This window comes from Mytilus edulis, chromosome 12 (genome assembly GCF_963676685.1).
Source record: "Mytilus edulis chromosome 12, xbMytEdul2.2, whole genome shotgun sequence".
Lineage (NCBI taxonomy): Eukaryota > Metazoa > Mollusca > Bivalvia > Mytilida > Mytilidae > Mytilus > Mytilus edulis.
In genome coordinates this window covers 42794206-42814454 of record NC_092355.1, presented here as the reverse complement: position 1 = coordinate 42814454, position 20249 = coordinate 42794206, and the positions used below count along the sequence as shown (strand labels likewise).

Below are 20249 nucleotides of genomic sequence, written 5' to 3'. Positions count from 1 at the left end.
AGTCAAAATCAAAATCTATGATATGCCAAACGTGTAACAACTATCCTGATTTAGCAGATAGAAATTGCACTATGTTCATAGGAACAAGTGCTTTCAGAAAAGATACATTAGTTGCTCACAAACTCAGTCTTCAATCACTGGTGGTCAAGTGGAAGACAGAAAAGACCAGGCTTCAACCCTCATGAGTTTAGAGGATTGAGAGCACTACCAGATCCTGACATGGAACAGACTCACTCTGATGATGACATTGATGACAACTAGATAATTAGAACCCTTTTGACTAAATGCAGTAGCCATTTTTGACTAGGATGTCACTAGATAATAAATATATAAACTATAACTGTTATATTCTTTTATTTCACTTTGTGCAAGCCATTAACATAAAAATTAACTATATTTTTAAAAGAAGAAAAAAGTTCACAATTATTTTTCGGACAAGTAAAATTCCATTCGGACAAGTTCATTTTGGTAAGTACTTGTCCTACAGGACAAGTTAAAAAAAAAGTTATTGTAGAGGCCTGCAGGACATAGAATTTTTTCAAATAATTTGTATTTCAAAACTTGTCTTTTATTTGAACTTTAATTGCATAATATTTGATCAATGGTAGATTTAAACTTTTTGTATCTGTATCTGTTTTGCAAGATATTTTTGCCCTTATTTGATGCAAAAACAAAGTAGTTTTTTTAAATGAGTTGTGTTGTAAAACTTGCATCTTTAATATATTAACTTTAATTGGACAATGTATGATCAATGGTATATTTAAACTGCTTGTATTTGTATCTCAAAATATTTTGATACAGGACGTAGACCTATTTAAATGAGATATTGTATTTCAATAACATCAAATACTTTAAATATATCCATCTTTAAGTGCTCTTAAAAAGGTTGTGTAAGTCTGCACATAATCAAACAGGAAATTCTAATTAACACTTTATCAATTTAATTCTAGATGAATTAACCACATGAAAAATTGTTTTTATGCAGGAAAAAACATTGTTTGTGCAAAGTTCATGGAAACACCTGTAATGCCTGTGATAAACATGCAGATATGTAAACAAGCTATGAAAACAACATGTCGACTGCATCAATAGTTATACTCCCCCTAATGGTCTGTCTACCACGATTATTATTCACTAGAATATTTAAATATGTTTTTCAATAACAAATGATACATAGCATTTAAGTATTTTTTCTTGTGGAAATTTTGTACTAATCCATCCAATTTTGTATCAAAACATCATTGAAATTAAAATCATTTCGACATGTATCATAAATTGAAGCTACATGTACACTATCACAAGACTTAAGATAAAATGATATTCAAGGTTATTGCTACAAGGTAATGGGTTTACAGGGTTCTCACAAGGAACTTTTCAAGGTGAGTCCTGGGACTCATCACTTTTAAAAATGGTGAGTCCCAAAAGATTTTGTTGAGTCCAGGATGCATGTAACTTTTTGTGAAATATGACAAAACAAAACTAAAACGACGGGTGTTGATGTCGACGATCTAACATGAATCTTCTAGACAAAACACTTTTTGGGGGGACTCAGGGGATACAACCAGGATGCGTCCCAGGGACTCACAGGTTTCAAAAATGATGCGTCCAAGATGTGTATATGCGTCTTATTGAGAACCCTGGGTTAACAGTGAAAGACCATCCATCAATATTCATGATGGATAAAATGTAAACTACCTAAAAAACCAAAACATTTGAGGTGTCATTTGTTCTTCAATGATTGGCAACTGAATAGACTTTATCGCTATTTTGAAATCTGTGACACTTGACCTTGCCGAAAATCTGCGACACTGGAACTTATATAATTTGTGGTGTCAGACAATTTGTATTGTCACATACAAATTTTACTGTAACCTTTTGGATGTCTAGTAATGACTGTCAATCAACGATAAGGTGTTGATTTTTTTTACACCCAAAATAAGACATTCCTATCTACTCCTTGTAACTTACTAAATATATATATTGCTGTTCAGTCTCTATATGTTTTTTTTTATTACCCCTTCCCCTCTTGGTATAATTTTTTCTAAATTTTGCAGAAACAAAATTTTAGGCTATGTAAATGTTAATAATAATGCTCTTGTTTTGGCTGCCATATACACAAATAATTGATTTCATGTTTTAGCAAGTGCCTTTAAATTTTTCCCTGAGGGTCAAATAGGTGAAAATGCAGTGAGAACTACATTTCTTTTACAAGTTGAATGTTTGAGACTCTTGCGCAAAGCAATATGAATATATTGCCATAAAGATGTTAAAATACGACCATTCGACCATTACAGACATACTAAGAGTGAAATGGGTCAACAGACTAACCATCAACCATGTGCACCCAATTATTCAGTGGAATACTAGGCAGATATTCACCCTTTATAATTTATTGACAAAGTTATTATGTCTCAAATTTTGTTTACAATAAAAAGAGCAACGTGACAGATGTCATCAACATGGAAAAATCATTTTGTTTTCAAAACAATTGGCCATCATTTGGTCCTTATAGTCAATTAGCGTCCAACGTCACAGGGATAATCAAGAGTCAAAATTATCCCCTGTAAATAAAAATCAATGTTGGATTCTTTTAAAAACATTTTTGTATATATATTAAACGTCATAGATCTAATAAAAGATATGTCATATTAATGAAGTCCTCGGCTGGAATTCAATTACATGCATATCTTTCAAAAATGATCATGCTTTTTATTATCAAATTATAATCAATTCCTATAAATTATAGAGTGAGAAATTTACTATTAACAGGCTAACTTGGAATTATTTTTAACTATGGAATTTGCATAATTTCTTGTATTTAAAATTTTTAATAAATTCCATGTTTATTTGGTATTATGATCTTTTGAACGGTTAAGAACTCTTTCCATACAATGTATTTTGGTTAGATAGTGTTGTGCACGGCACAGTACATTCTATTGAAAATATACTATTTTTTTTGTAATAGAAAGTGTTGTGCGCAACACAGAACATTTTAGTACAGAATAAACATGGAATTTATTAAAAATTTCAATAACAAGAAATCAAGCAAATTCCATAATTAAAAATAATTCCAAGTTCAAATAATAGCCTGTTTATTGCTAAAATATAATTTTGTGAATGAGATAAATAAACAGTAGAAATGTCCCATTTTCTAACAGAGCAATACTATTTGGCCATATATATAAGAGACAACATCAAAATTCAATGAAGGATAAAAAAAACTTAATTCACATAGTTTTTTCACTGACCCCCCACCCCCCTCTTTAACTTAATTTGGTAAAAATTGATTGACCAATATGGATATATGTAAAAATCAATGTAGGATAAACATAACTTGCAGCAGTTTACATCCCCCCCTCCCCCACCCCAACTATTTGATTTAAGTTTTTTATCCTACATTGATCTGTAGATGTCGTCCCTAAGTGCAAAATTAAAGATACCATTGAACATCAGTTGTCTTAAATTTGGCCTCATAATTAATACAAGAGTGCACACGCTGAAATGTCTCGCCTTCTTTACTTATCATTGATATTATGTTGATAGTCCTAAGTATAAAACTTTATTAAAGACTGTCACATAAACTTAACATTAACCAAGATAACAAAACAAAGACCAATGAACCATGAAAATGAGTTCAAGGTCAGATGAACCATGCCAGGCAGACATGTACAGCTAACAATGCTTCCATACAACAAATATAGTTGACCTATTACTTATAGTTTAAAAAAAATAGACCAAAACACAAAAACTTAACACTGAGCAATGAACCATGAAAATGAGGTCAAGGTCAAATAAAACCTGCGCGACTGACATATAGATCATAAAATATTTCCATACACCAAATATAGTTGACCTATGGCATATAGTATTAGATAAAAAGACCAAAACTCAAAAACTTAACTTTGACCACTGAACCATGAAAATGAGGTCAAGGTCAGATGACATCTGCCCGCTAGACGTGTACACCTTACAATCATTCCATACAACAAATATAGAAGATCTATTGCATAAAGTATGAGAAAAACAGACCAAAACACAAAAATCTAACTATAACCACTGAACCATGAAAATGAGGTCAAGGTCAGATGACATCTGCCAGTTGGACATGTACACCTTACAGTCCTTCCATACACCGAATTTACTAGCCCTATTGCTTATAGTATCTGAGATATGGACTTGACCACCAAAACTTAACCTTGTTCACTGATCCATGAAATGAGGTCGAGGTCAAGTGAAAACTGTCTGACGGGCATGAGGACCTTGCAAGGTACGCACATACCAAATATAGTTATCCAATTAGTTATAATAAGAGAGAATTTAACATTACAAAAAATATTAACTTTTTTTCAAGTGGTCACTGAACCATGAAAATGAGGTCAAGGACATTGGACATGTGACTGACGGAAAGTTCGTAACATGAGGCATCTATATACAAAGTATGAAGCATCCAGGTCTTCTACCTTCTAAAATATAAAGCTTTTAAGAAGTTAGCTAACGCCGCCGCCGCCGTAGCCGCCGCCGCCGTAGCCGCCGCCACCGTATCACTATCCCTATGTCGAGCTTTCTGCAACAAAAGTTGCAGGCTCGACAAAAACTAGCTAGGGTAAAAGGTGTTTACAAAATTTAAAAAGATAGGATAAGGGTCCAATTCCCATGTATTTGCTTCAAACAAAATATAAAGTTGTCAATTGCTCTTTTTTTCACATATGTCCATATAAATACTCCATATAATAAACTCAATCAGTGCTATTGAACCAATTTTTACAAGATGTAAAAAGATAATTATTAAAAACAAGAGTGCACACGATGAAATGTCTCGCCTTCTATACTAATCATTGATATTATGTTGATAGTCCTAGGTGTAAAGCTAAGCTTTATTACAACTGTCACATAAACTTAACATTAACCAAGATAACTAAACAAAGACCAATGAACCTTGAAAATGAGGTCAAGGTCAGATGAAACATGCCAGGCAGACATGTTCAGCTAACAATGCTTCTATACAACATATATAGTTGACCCATTACTTATAGTTTAAGAAAAATAGACCAAAACACAAAAACTTAACACTGTGCATTGAACCGTGAAAATGAGGTCAGGGTCAAATAAAACCTGCGTGACTGACATAAAGATCATAAAATATTTCCATACACCAAATATAGTTGACCTATGGCATATAGTATTAGATAAAAAGACCAAAACTCAAAAACTTAACTTTGACCACTGAACCATGAAAATGAGGTCAGGGTCACATGACATCTGCCCGCTAGATATGTACACCTTACAATCATTCTATACAACAAATATAGTAGACCTATTGCATATAGTATGAGAAAAACAGACCAAAACACAAAATTTAACTATAACCACTGAACCATGAAAATGAGGTCAAGGTCAGATGACACCTGCCAGTTGGGCATGTACACCTTACAGTCCTTCCATACACCGAATATACTAGCCCTATTGCTTATAGTATCTGAGATATGGACTTGACCACCAAAACTTAACCTTGTTCACTGATCCATGAAATGAGGTCGAGGTCAAGTGAAAACTGTCTGACAGACATGAGGACCTTGCAAGGTACGCACATATCAAATATAGATATCCTATTACTTATAATAAGAGAGAATTCAACATTACAAAAAATTTGAACTTTTTTTTCAAGTGGTCACTGAACCATGAAAATGAGGTCAAGGACATTGGACATGTGACTGACGGAAACTTCGTAACATGAAGCATCTATATACGAAGTATGAAGTATCCAGGACTTCTACCTTCTAAAATATAAAGCTTTTAAGAAGTGAGCTAACGCCGCCGCCGTAGCCGCCGCCGCCGCCGGATCACTATCCCTATGTCGAGCTTTCTGCAACAAAAGTTGCAGGCTCGACAAAAATGGAGTTTATAACCATCATGGGTAGAATTCGAATCATACTCATGAGAAAACAATTTGTATTTTGATACATGTTGTGTTTTTGTTTTTTGTTAAAATAGATTTTTTTTTAATTATGTTTATGGAAAATTGTGGTAATGCACAAATATATATATACATATATATATATAACTTAAAAACTATTTTGGAAAAACAAATATGATTGTAACACCTTTAATAAATAAATATTAACAGCTACATAATATCAATACATAACTGGGGAATATAAATAACCCCCATAATAGGCATAATCATGAACTTGTTTACAGTAAGTTCTATTTTAGCATATATATATATAAGATGATAAAGGAATAATAATGATAACCCTATTTACTGTCATCACTAAAGACCAACTTATTTTGCAAAAGAAAACATCTTCAGATGACCCTACCACATCGCCTTTTAAATTCTCTCACTTTTATCTGTAATTGCCTTCACAAAAAAATAAATGCATTTTTGGTTTTTAATTTTCTTGGACACATGGTTAAGTTAAACTAAATATATATATACATGTATAATCTTTAAGAATTTCATGATGATCAATTTTGCATATCTTTTGTTTTTGTTAAGACCAATCAGCAGGATAAGTACTAAGGTAATGTCATTATTCCAGACAACTTTTTCAAGGGCAAAACCTTTTCATGGTGAATTGTTGATATTAGACTTAGTATGAGGTTGGCCTTGCTAGATAAAATATAACAAAACATTGTAAATGTATTTTTATCGGTGGAATCAAAAATGTGGGACAATCATTGGTTGATTTAATTTATTCTTAAATTATTGGTGTCTGACCTTCATGAACTTGCACATTTTTTAATTCTTGGTTTCTGACCTTGCACATAAAAAATGAATGAAAAATTAAACATTTAAATTGACCTTTGTATTAAGTACAGACATTGTATGGAGTTCTATTTATTAACCTGTAGAGGTATTGCACTTATACTTCGTACTTAATGACTATTTATAATGAGCATGAGATTACATTCATTATACATGTTATATGTAGATTAACATTTTTAAGACCATTTATTTACAGAAAATCTAGTGCTTGTATGCAGTCAACATTGGCGGATCCAGGGGGGGGGTTCCGGGGGTTGGTACACCCCCTTTTTTTGGCCCGATCAATGCATTTGAATGGGAGCATATAGTTGGAACTCCGCCTTTACTCTGGGTTTGGAACCCCCCCTTTTCAAATGGCTGGATCCGCCCCTGGTCAACATAATCCATGAGCAAGGTTGCTCTTTTTACTCTTACAATAAGCATAAGCATATGCATTTTTTAAATTTTATATCTATTTTTAAGTACAAGTCCATTTTGCTTCTTTCTACATAGACTTACAGAGATTCAAGCATTGTGTTTTAGACCCCTTTATGAGCATAATTTGGGTTTTTTGTACATTTTTCTAATTTTGAACTTAATTCAGTTGATCCCATCCAAACAATAAACCTAGTTACAATACCCCACCTTTTAATACAAACATTTTATGTTGGTTCCCACAATTTTAAAATAAAATGTTGATAAAAATGTGCAAGTCAAACAACATTTCAGAACAATGAAAGCATCTCCAAATAGACAGAAATAAGAAAACTTCATGATCTTATATATCTTATAGCAAACTCCACCCAAACTATTTGACTAGCAGGTGCACAACTTGGAATTCATGACCTTTAGGAGACTCAATGCCAGTTTGGTTGAATTCTATAAAGCTGTTTTTTGTTTTCAAGGTTCAGTTCTGCATAGTTTTTTCACATCTTTACTTTCAGAATAAGATAACAAAAAAATTGTTTTTAAATTATATAATAGCAAGTGCAGGTTCAAGGAAATCAAAATACATTCCACACAAGAAATGAATAAAAGAAAATATCTGGAAATATTTTGAGAGGAAGTCCTCCTGATGAAGAAAATTAAAATGTCTTTAGTAAAAACATCTTTCTATTTCATAGGGAAAACTATTCCTCAAAATAAAACATCAATGTTAAATATAAGGCCAAAAAGTGTTTATTTAATTATTCTACCTCTCCAAGGAGAAAAGTCTCATACATTTAATATCATATATACACTTCACTTGTTTTGCCATAATAAATGAACTATCATAAAAGGAAGCTAACAAATTATAAACATGAGATTTCATCCTGAATGACCTTGACCTCAGCAAATCAAGTTCATAATATAGTATTGATTGGTAACTTGTTTACTTCAATATAACATTCTTTTACAGTAAAAACAACAATCAAACGGATTTGATTATGCTATTTCTGACTGTCCGAAATCTGAGACAATCTAAAAATGGGACTTCAGATCCCATGCACTTAGATTGACATTATTGACTGAATTTTTCTATCTATGAACTTGATTAAATTTTGCTATTTTTGTACAAATGATTTTAAAGTCATTCTAATCTTTTAAAATAAGGCAAACATTAACAAGGTATAGTAAAGAGATTTGGTTGATTGCCAATGAGGAAAATATCCATCAGAAATGATCAAAGCACGAGGTTGAAAACAGTACATACATGTACATGTACAGCCAATAGCAAGATTGAAAACCCATATGTGTAGTTAGCAGGCAAAGAAGAAAAACAAACACAGGAGACAACAACCACAGACAATCAATGAAATACAGCTTTTGATTTATTGTCCTAAGAACTTAAAAATCCACACTTTTTTAAGAATAAACTTTGATAACTTTTCACATGTATGTTTGTTAAATCTAAAATTTATAAGAATTGAAAGGGAGCTTCCATCAATAGACATAAACTATTCAACAAAGTTTTTGTGAAAATTGATTAAATCATTTTGAGTATTATCTACCATGTTGACCACAGACAGATGGAAGGAAGGACAACAGTATAGGCATATTATGTCCAATATACATGTATCGGTGCATGAAAATCAGACATGTTTGGGCGAATATATCAACTGTAAAAATAACTTGAAAAGGGCTTGACTCTTTAGATTGGCAAGACGTTTGCTGAGAACATGTATTGTACATATCATACTTTTAATAAAAGAAGACATGGGGTATATATGCTTCAATGAACAGACATAATAGGACAACCAATGAGAGAACTATCTATCAAAAACCAACAGACAACAATGTGAATATTACCAGACAAAGTCTATTCAATCAATTCCCAAAGTCTACATACAATCCTATGGAAAATTTGCACTTAATTTATTGAACATATAAATTTGTGGTTTATCATCAACCACAAATCAACAAAATTGGTATTCAATGAATAATAATGAATCCACTGTATTTAAGTAAAGCTTCAAGTAGTAAAATGGCTTAATGGTAAAACTTTTAACTGACTGTAAATGAATGGAGGCAATTCCTTATAATCAATTGCAAGTCAAAGTAAAAATTAACAAGTGACTGGAATCTGGGTTATTGTTACATTTAATTATCGTGTCATTATTGTAAAAGCAATTAATTATGTCAATAACTCCTGAATGGCAAATCATCAAACTTGACCTCCATTTTGTTATCAGATGATCAGTAACAACATATCAAAACTTCACAAACAATGGTTGAACAGGACAATTTTGAGCTTGACATTTTATTTAGAAAGACTACATGTATATATTGTCTTCTATAAATGCCTTTTGGTTGTTTTTGTGGTAAAGTTGGGATCTCATTAGTAAATACATTTCATCTCCATATCCTTCCCCCCCCCCCCACAATACAAATTATTGATTTTTCTCTTCAACCATTGATATTAAGCAGAAATAAATTATCAAGAGTTTGGTCAACAACTGATCATAAACACAATTACGCATGTTTACAATACAGTTAAATTACATTATAAACATAGAATTAGTGATCTACAGCTTTATTTCATAATACATTTTTGTTCATATAGCAAATGTATGAAATTTTAATATAATTATCTTTAAATATTCCATTTTTTAGGACAAATATCAACATGATCACAAGAGTGCACACGCTGAAATGTCTCGCCTTCTATACTAATCATTGATATTATGTTGATAGTCCTAAGTATAAAGCTAAGCTTTATTACAACTGTCACATAAACTTAACATTAATCAAGATAACTTAACAGAGACCAATGAACCTTGAAAATGAGGTCAAGGTCAGATGAACCATGCCAGGCAGACATGTACAGCTAACAATGCTTCTATACAACATATATAGTTGACACATTACTTATAGTTTAAGAAAAATAGACCAAAACACGAAAACTTAACACTGTGCAATGAACCATGAAAATGAGGTCAGGGTCAAATAAAACCTGCGCGACTGACATAAAGATCATAAAATATTTCCATACACCAAACAGAGCTCCAGATAAGAATTCACAAATTGGGGTTTTTACCCACCATTTTCTTATATAATTGGGTGATAAAGTTTTTTAATTGCATTATCAATTCCAGTTCACCCCTCAGGTTAATATCAAATTGGGTTTTTTCATCACAATATTGAATATTTAGGCAATATCAACCCCAGATTTTTTTCCATCTTAAATATGTTTCTTTCTTTGTTTAGCTGTTTTATTTGGTTTAGGGTTAAGGTAAGGGTTATTTGCTAGCTGTTTTATTTGGTTTATTCACTGAGGAGCAATTGTAGGTTTAATTTGTGTCCCATTTCAAACCATCTGCCAGTTTTTTATTTTTTTCACAAAAACGGATATGTGTATTCACAGGCACTGGTCTTATACCTTAATATAATAAATTCTGAGACCAGTAGCAGTGCCTGTGTGTGTATTCATAAATTAACCGTAAAATGAAATAAAAATAGTATATAAACTCTAATTTACTAATTATACTTGAATGTTTTTCTTTTATTCAATTTACATAAATCTGGGTTTAGTTGTCTTTTATTAGAACTTTTGGTTTCTGATGCTTTATCATGGACGTTCACTTTTTCCAACGGATTTTGTTTTTGACGAAACCCCATGTTCATTAGCAATGTTCTTGTTAAGGTACGCATACACGCCCGTGCATTCGATGGACGCTTCCTAATAAAACTGGTTGGGTCTTGTTATCATCAGAACTTTCCCTCAGCTTTTCAAAAGAAGCAGAAAACATGTTTCTATTCAATATTTTTACCGGACAATCACTTTCGTTTGAATTCAATGTATGTTATGATAAATCCAGAGCAATTCGAAACAAATATGACTCCATGACACATGCTAATGGATAAACGCCGAGAAGATTGAAATGTTTCAAAAACACGTGTACCTATTGAGCAACGGAAAACTGCAACAGGGACCCATTTCAGCTACTTGATGCAGGGATCTATTTTTAGGACGAAAGGACATTTCCAATTATAAATATTATAAAAATAGATTTACGCGACGACTGTAAACAGATATGGGTAAATAACGTAAACGGTAGCCAATAAAAGGGTTGAGAACTCATGGTTTTGGCATATAATTGGGTTTTCCTTTGAATTAATTGGGTTATTGAACCCAACAATGGGCAATTGCATTGGGTTTTTTATTATTTGTATTGCGTGATCACGTAAATACGCAGCTTATCTGGAGCTCTGACCAAATATAGTTGACCTATGGCATATAGTATTAGATAAAAAGACCAAAACTCAAAAACTTAACTTTGACCACTGAACCATGAAAATGAGGTCAAGGTCACATGACATCTGCCCGCTAGACATGAACACTTTACAATCATTCCATACAACAAATATAGTAGACCTATTGCATATAGTATGAGAAAAACAGACCAAAACACAAAAATTTAACTATAACCACTGAACCATAAAAATGAGGTCAAGGTCAGATGACACCTACCAGTTGGACATGTACACCTTACAGTCCTTCCATACACCGAATATACTAGCCCTATTGCTTATAGTATCTGAGATATGGACTTGACCACCAAAACTTAACCTTGTTCACTGATCCATGAAATGAGGTCGAGGTCAAGTGAAAACTGTCTGACAGACACGAGGACCTTGCAAGGTACGCACATATCAAATATAGTTATCCTATTACTTATAATAAGAGAGAATTTAACATTACAAAAAATTTGAACTTTTTTTTCAAGTGGGCACTGAACCATGAAAATGAGGTCAAGGACATTGGACATGTGACTGACAGAAACTTCGTAACATCAAGCATCTATATACAAAGTATGAAGCATCCAGGTCTTCCACCTTCTAAAATATAAAGCTTTTAAGAAGTGAGCTAACACCACCGCCGCCGTAGGATCACTATCCCTATGTCGAGCTTTCTGCAACAAAAGTTGCAGGCTCAACAATTAAATGATGTAGCAATACAGATTTGCAAACATCATGCACATTGGTTCGTTTTAGTTTTTCCCAAAATAGTCTCATTGGTTAGAAACTTCTCTAATTTGTAGATGACAAGGAACTTTATAATCTGAACAACTACACATTGTACACCTTGTACCAAAACATTCAATTGTACTTAAAAAAAAGCCCAATAACAATGTATCAAAGTCTGGCTGACCAAAGAACTTTATAATCTAAATAACTACACACTGTACATGTACACACAAACAGACATACAATTGTACTTTAAAAACCCAATAACAACATGAACAATGTATCAAAGTCTGGCTGACCAAAGAACTTTATAATCTAAACAACTAGTCAACTATCTAGACACTGTAGGTACATGTAGGTACCAACAAACAGACATTTAATTGTACTTTATAAAAGCCCAATAACAATGTATCAAAGTCTGGCTGACCAAGGTACATAGTCACACATGTTGTTTACTTATAACCACTTTCTAACATGTACAATGTATATCCTTGAGTTTATAACTTTAAACAATCCAGGAAGACAGATATTTAAAGTAAAATGTTGTAAACAAGATTTATACAAGTATTTAATCAAATCTTTTTAACATTTGCTAAAGCAATTTATATCGGTTAAAAACATAGGGGAAAAACATGTGAAAATTCCCTTCATTGTTTAAAAAATCTTTTTCTTATCGTTCCAAACCACAATTTTACCCAAGTATCATCATGATCATAGTATCGGAACAGGAAGTACAATGTACATGTAGGTGTCTGACTGATCAGAAAAGATACCGCATTTTACAATGATTATAGATCATTGTAGAGTTGCTGACCAATATGAAGTTTGGTAGTTTAATAGAAGAAAGTGCCGAAAATGCTTGATAGAAAAACGGATGGACAAAGTGAATATAATTTAAAGCCCCAAGTTAAGATCTAAATGACGTTGATTATAAGGTGCATAGATTTTTCTGCTTTCATAATTTGTCTGTTTGAATCAAGCTACAACCAGAACCTACTTTTAGATATATTGTTTTGGCCTATGATTATGATGATTGAATTTAGTAGTGCTGGATTCATATTGTCATTTGATAGTAAGTTTTGTTGATTATAACATTTATAAGGTGCGCACAGTTGTCTCTACTTTCAAATTTTTTTTGGCCTATAGATGATAATGATTGATTGTCACTTCCTGTATAATGACAAAATTGAGGCATGTGAGGTGAGATTATGACCCGTGTATATAGCACTCCCAAATACACCATTTGGTGTTGCAATGACAGAGGTGGCATGTCCAGATTAGGTAACAGGATCCATTGGTATCGGTATCAGATTCAACCCAGAACTTTTGTCAATTGTCATATGATTGTTGGTAATATTAATCATGTTGATTTTTTAGAAATATAAAAGGGCTTGAATTGAAATGGTGTAATTTTTCATCAACACAATTGTCCTATATTAGATACAATATTATATATAAAGTTGAATTCTTTTATTCATCATTTTAACATCATGCCGGCTAACAAATTGGACCTCATTATTTTATTAGAAAATGAATAGACAATAACAGAACTAGTATATAACAATAAGTGGCATGGATGTTGTAAGCTATTTATATATTTTTGTACATTCCAATTTGTTTGAACATTTTGTAAACATCATCCCTTCAGCGAATTGTTGTTGTGTCTTATCAACAGGGTTGGCAAAAACCCGGCTTTTATGAGTATTGTCCAGCCCAGTGGGAAATACTGGTAAAACCCGGGTTTTACTGGGTTTTAGTGGGTAATACTGGGCAATACTGGGTAATATAAAATACTGGTCTGAATTTTATATGTGGATTCAGTAATCAAACACAAATGTAATACATTTAAGATATTTATAACCTATTTTGTTTATCTAGATTGGTCAAGCTGTAAATATATACATAGAGCAAAAAAAATATTTTAAAAACATATAACTCCTATTAAAAATCAACAATTACATGTAAGAAAAATTACATTTAAATAATGTATATGTACTGTCACTAATTAATAAGTAATTATTCAGCTAAGAACACAGATTTGTTTATGTAACATTAATCAGCCTTTAATTTCAATTCTATAAGTGTTAATGGCATGACCATCAGGGCTCACACTACTTCAGAATTATAGGGAGAAGTGGTGAGATTTGAAAGAGAAGTGATCATTCGTGCGGTGCACTACAATGTTTGGATTTTACAATAGTATAAAGGGCCATATGTAAATAATGTTCTTTTTATATTGTTCCAACTCATATCTGAGTAAAAAAAATACAATTAAAGTACAATTAAAGTAAAATTTGAAATTAAAAGTTGTTTAAGTTTTACTAAGGTTCTTGTGAGAAACTTTTTCCAACTAAATATCTAGCACTAAAAAAAATAAAAATTATTTTTAAAAATGTAAAGAAATTATAATATATCATTATTACAATTTAATTAAAAATTATCTTGTGTATGAAATTCAGTGTTTCTCATAAAAAAATATAAAAGTTATTAAGCTGGGCCATAATATATTGAAATTAGTATAATAGTCTCAGAGTTAAGCAACTTTAATCAATAGTTTGAAACAATCCATAAAAAATATAGGGAATTATATACCCCATTCGATTAGATGTAACCAAAAGTCTCTTAATGTGTGTGGAATGCGTAATTTTCCCCTTTGGAATCAATATTCTTCTGTCAGCTGTTCCGTCCGTGCGTCCGTAGTAATTATTGTAAAAGTACGGATTTCGGTCATAGCTGGTCCGGTTCAGATCCGTAATTTAGAAATCGGCCAATGGCAGACGAATGCAAGAAAATTTACAAAAATAAACGATGTTTGACAAGTTATTTGAAAAGGAACATGACGTTTTTAATGCAATAAATGGATTAAATATTTACTGGAGGCAACTTTTATCACGTTTAAATGAAGTAACAAACTTATTTTGCTGCCGAAATTTAGGTTGATGTACGTTTTCGAGTAACAAGCACCGGAACTTGCGAAAATGCATGAAGTGATAAAAAGTTGTATTTTTATCAAATAACCTGCTACACACTGCGAAAACAATGCTTCAACCTCTTTTCTAAAGATAATGAATCGTTTATGTCTGAATTTCTTTAATTATCAATAAAAAATTGATGTTTCATCAACTTGGTAAAAATTGAAAATGTCCGATGACGGAAGCGACTGAAAGAGAGTATCGTCAAGAACAGGGCGACTTGATTTCTCTTTTGGGGGTCGGGGAAAGCGAAGTGACGGTCGGGAAGGCGACTTCTTCGCCCAAGTCGCCTGGTAGCGTGAGCCCTGGACCATTAGGGTGTTTATTTAGCAATATGAATGTATATAACAATTAAATTTAACATTTCACTTAAACACTGCAATAAAATGCTTTTTTTCATAGTTTGGATTCTTTAAACAATGCTTTGTAATTACTAAGGTACCCTTATGAAAATTTAATGTGCAAATCCTGTATTCTGTCTCCATTAAGAATTAATTGAGAAGGGAAAGAAATTGAATTTTAAATCTTCTAGAAATGACTCTCCATGGTTATCTGTATAAAATGTTTATATTTAGCTATAACACTATGAAACTACAAGTCTTTACTATTATGTGTTAAGATAAGCTTAAACCAGATGCTCCGCAGGGTGCAGCTTTATACAACCGCAGAGTTTGGACATTAACCTGTTATGGTCCAATATCCAAAATCTAAATACATGGTTAGATTCAGCATATCAAAGAACCCCAATTTGCAAGAATTCAATTTTTGATGAAATCAAATAAAGTTCAATTTTTGACCCTTTAGACCTCAATGTGGACCAATTCGATAACCGGGCCCAAATATTAAAAATCTAAATACATGGTTAGATTCAGCATATACATGTATCAAAGAAGTCCATATATTCAATTTTTGTTGAAATGAAACAAAGTTTAATTTTGGACCCCGGTTTGGACCAACTTGAAAACTGGGCCTATAATCAAAAATCTAAATACATGTTTAGATTCAGCATATCAAAGAACCCCAAGGATTCAATTTTTGTTGATATCAAACAAAGATTAATTTTGGACCACGATTTGGACCAACTTAAAACTGGCCCCATAAGCATAAATCTTAATACATGTACATGTTTAGATTCAGCATATCAAAGAACCCCAAGTATTAAAGTTTAATTGAAATCAAACAAAATTTAGATTTGGATTGTTATTAAATATATGTAGTTGACACAGCATAGGTTTCGGACACAGAATGAATATGGTCTAATGAACTTAAAAATTTTTGTTTGCCTTTGAGCAATGGGCCATTCCAGTTAATTTCTGACAGGTGGGGATGGATGGGGAGATTTTTTCTCATACCTATCAGAAAAAAACATCATGGAACCAGATGCTCCGCAGGGCGTAGCTTTATACGACCGCAGAGGTTGAACCCTGAACGGTTTGGGCAAGTATGGACACAACATTCAAGCTGGATTCAGCTCTAAATTTGGATTGTGATTAAATAGTTGACACATCATAGGTTTCTGACACAGAATGAATGTGTTCTAATGAACTTAAAATTTTTGTTTTCTCTTAGAGCAATTCGCTATGCTGTTGAATATTAATCCTCTCAAAAAAATGTTTGAAGAAATTTTCTTTTTTATTTATGAAATTTCAAATGAGAAAAATTGAACCCAATTTTTTTAATCACATCCCCCTTGCCCTTATTCCAAAACTAATCTCAATTAAAATTTCTAATGGAGTTTGCAACAATAACTACTCATTTAAATACATCATAAAATATTAAGATGTAAAAAAACTGCTTGTTATCACTGAATGGTAAAGATTATTTTAATTTATCAGTTGGTAGTAAAAAGTGAATATACATTGTATATTGTATATAACAAAGATTTAAGTTGATTCTGGACAAAGAAAGATAACTCCAATTAAAAAAAAATCTTGCTATTGCACAATATTTTGCAATTAGATATTTCTTGCTTACTATTCTGGACAAAGAAAGATAACTCTAATTATAAAAAAATTTGCTATTTCACAATATTGTGCAATTAGACATTTCTTGCCATTGCGCAATACTGTGCAATTGAAAAGACTTGCTATTGCACAATACTTAATATAATAATTTTAGATCCTGATTTGGACCAACTTGAAAACTGGGCCCATAATAAAAAATCTAAGTACATTTTTGGATTCAGCATATCAAAGAACCCCAAGATTTCAATTTTTGTTAAAATCAGACTAAGTTTAATTTTGGACCCTTTGGACTTTAGTGTAGACCAATTTGAAAACAGGACCAAAAATGAAGAATCTACATACACAGTTAGATTTGTTATATCAAAGAACCCCATTTATTCAATTTTTGATGAAATCAAACAAAGTTTAATTTTGGACCCCGATTTGGACCAACTTGAAAACTGGGCCAATAATCAAGAATCTAAGTACATTTTTAGATTCAGCATATCAAAGAACCTAACTGATTCATTTTTTGTCAAAATCAAACTAAGTTTAATTTTGGACCCTTTGGACCTTAATGTAGACCAATTTGAAAACGGGACCAAAAGTTAAGAATCTACATACACAGTCATGACAGTTAGATTCGGCATATCAAAGAACCCCAATTATTCAATTTTGATGAAATCAAACAAAGTTTAATTTTGGACCCTTTGGGCCCCTTATTCTGTTGGGACCAAAACTCCCAAAATCAATACCAACTTCCTTTTATGGTCATAAACCTTGTGTTTAAATTTCATAGATTTCTATTTATTTATACTAACGTTATGGTGCGAAAACCAAGAAAAATGCTTATTTGGGTCCCTTTTTGGCCCCTTATTCCTAAACTGTTGGGACCTAAACTCCCAAAATCAATACCAACCTTCCTTTTGTAGTCATTAACATTGTGTTTAAATTTCATTGATTTCTATTTACTTAAACTAAAGTTATTGTGCGAAAAGCAAGAATACTGCTTATTTGGGCCCTTTTTTGGCCCCTAATTCCTAAACTGTTGAAACCAAAATTCCCAAAATCAATCCCAACCGTTCTTTTGTGGTCATAAACCTTGTGTCAAAATTTCATAGATTTCTATTAACTTAAACTAAAGTTATAGTGCGAAAACCAAGAAAATGCTTATTTGGGCCCTTTTTGGCCCCTAATTCCTAAAATGTTGGGACCAAAACTCCCAAAATCAATACCAACCTTCCTTTTGTGGTCATAAACCTTGTGTTAAAATTTCATAGATTTCCATTCACTTTTACTAAAGTTAGAGTGCGAAAACTAAAAGTATTCGGATGACGACGACGACGACGACGCCAACGTGATAGCAATATACGACGAAAATTTTTTCAAATTTTGCGGTCGTATAAAAACTACCTATCAGACCTATCAGATGTAGAGTTTCTGTTCATATTGGGTGGATGGGCTTTCATGGCAAAAATTGACCTATCAGAATTTTTTACTGCAAGGATTGTACCCATCAAAACTTTAAATACAATACAAAATGTACCAGATAATGCATGATACGAAACTGTTTACATTCCAAAGCACCCCTAAGATCTGAAATAGGTATTTTTTGTAACCCCTAAGATGTCATTATTTTTAATTTTTTACTGCTGCAAGACCCTCAGAAATTTTTGCGTATAAGTGCATGTGTCAGATGAAAAAACCCAAAATTTCACCCCTAAAATGTATAAATTTTACACCCCTCAGAAAGGACCATCCATCCCCCTTTAGCAGATATTAACTGGAATGGCCCAATTCACTATATGCTGTTGAATATTAAAAAAACATTTGAAGAAATTTTCTTTTTATTTATGAAATCTGAAATGAGAAAAATTGACCCCTCGAAAAAATCCTTCCAGATCACTGGCTTATTACCAACACACAAACACAGGACACAATGTACAGTTTACTAACCTGAAAAGTATGTTCTGGTTTATCTGAGTTTCTCTTAACCATACAAATATCACTGTCAGACAAACATAGTCTATAATCTCCACATATTCCTCGAATCATTCCAAGTCCTTTAGGTTTCACACTTACTTGCCAAACATGGTCTGAAAGAGAAATTTGTTATTAAAATGACTTTAACTCCACCAGTCGGTAAACTGCCGGTCCCAAGCCCAGATATACAGGGAGGATTGAAGCCAACTATTTAGTTGTTATAAATAAATAAAAATTTCAAAAATTGGCGCAATTAGATGATTATTTCATTGGCGCAAATGATACCTTTAGTTTTGAAAATTAGGAGGCGAAAAAGAAGTATTGGCGCAAATGAGTTTCTTTTTTGGTGCAAAAAGATATTGCCCGTATTAATGTTGTTAAAATAGTACTGATTGTGTTTGATATAATACCTTTTATTTGACTATCATGATACATGTATATAGTCATGATAGTGAAATAGTGTTTCAAGATTCTGCTTTTATATACAATATCATGTATACATGTACATGTACATGCATAAGTCATATTTTGTGCTTCACAAATAATTTACATGAGGTTTGTAGATCAATTATCCAGTAGCTGCTACTGGTTTTTTTTGGCAATTTTTCTTCATTCTTATTACTTTAGCCACCAGGATGAATAAAATATGTCTAAGAAGTAAAATGTATAATCATGTCCATCTTCACACTTTGATGGGTTGCTGATTCATGTTTGCTGAAATTTTTAAAGTATAAATAAAAGATTGGTATCCAAAAAAATCTGAAAGCAAATTGATCATAAGACCCTTGTATCAAGGATAGAATCTATCCTTATTGAGGTACAGAACTGTTTCAATCCTAGTACACATTGTACATGTACATGTACAAATGTTCAATGTATATGAACTTACCAAAATGTCGCTTTGGCATTTCTCCTGGTGGTATGAATTCATTTTGTAATTTCAATAACAAATTTAACCATAATTCCTGTTCAACTGCATCATCAGCTACCACAGAAAAACATTCATCTTTGGTATATAAGGCTATTGCATATTTTTGACGAGAGTCATTTTTCTTGTTTATATTGAAACATGTATGAAGTATCACTGAACGTTTTGGCGGAAGACCTGCTCTTAATTTCTTTTCTGAATCATAATATTCCAGCCGTGCAGGGCCA

At 32.2% G+C, this 20249-nt stretch overlaps 1 protein-coding gene across 1 annotated transcript in view; it reads right to left on the bottom strand.

The window, feature by feature from the left end:
* The window catches only part of LOC139498519 (insulin receptor substrate 1-B-like), a gene marked incomplete at its 5' end in the record, with an annotated part of 52323 nt that extends 32074 nt beyond the window's left edge, over positions 1–20249 (bottom strand). The window contains 2 exon segments of the mRNA XM_071286938.1: positions 19068–19207; positions 19984–20249. Of these exon segments, the coding sequence (XP_071143039.1) occupies positions 19068–19207; positions 19984–20249 (406 nt within the window).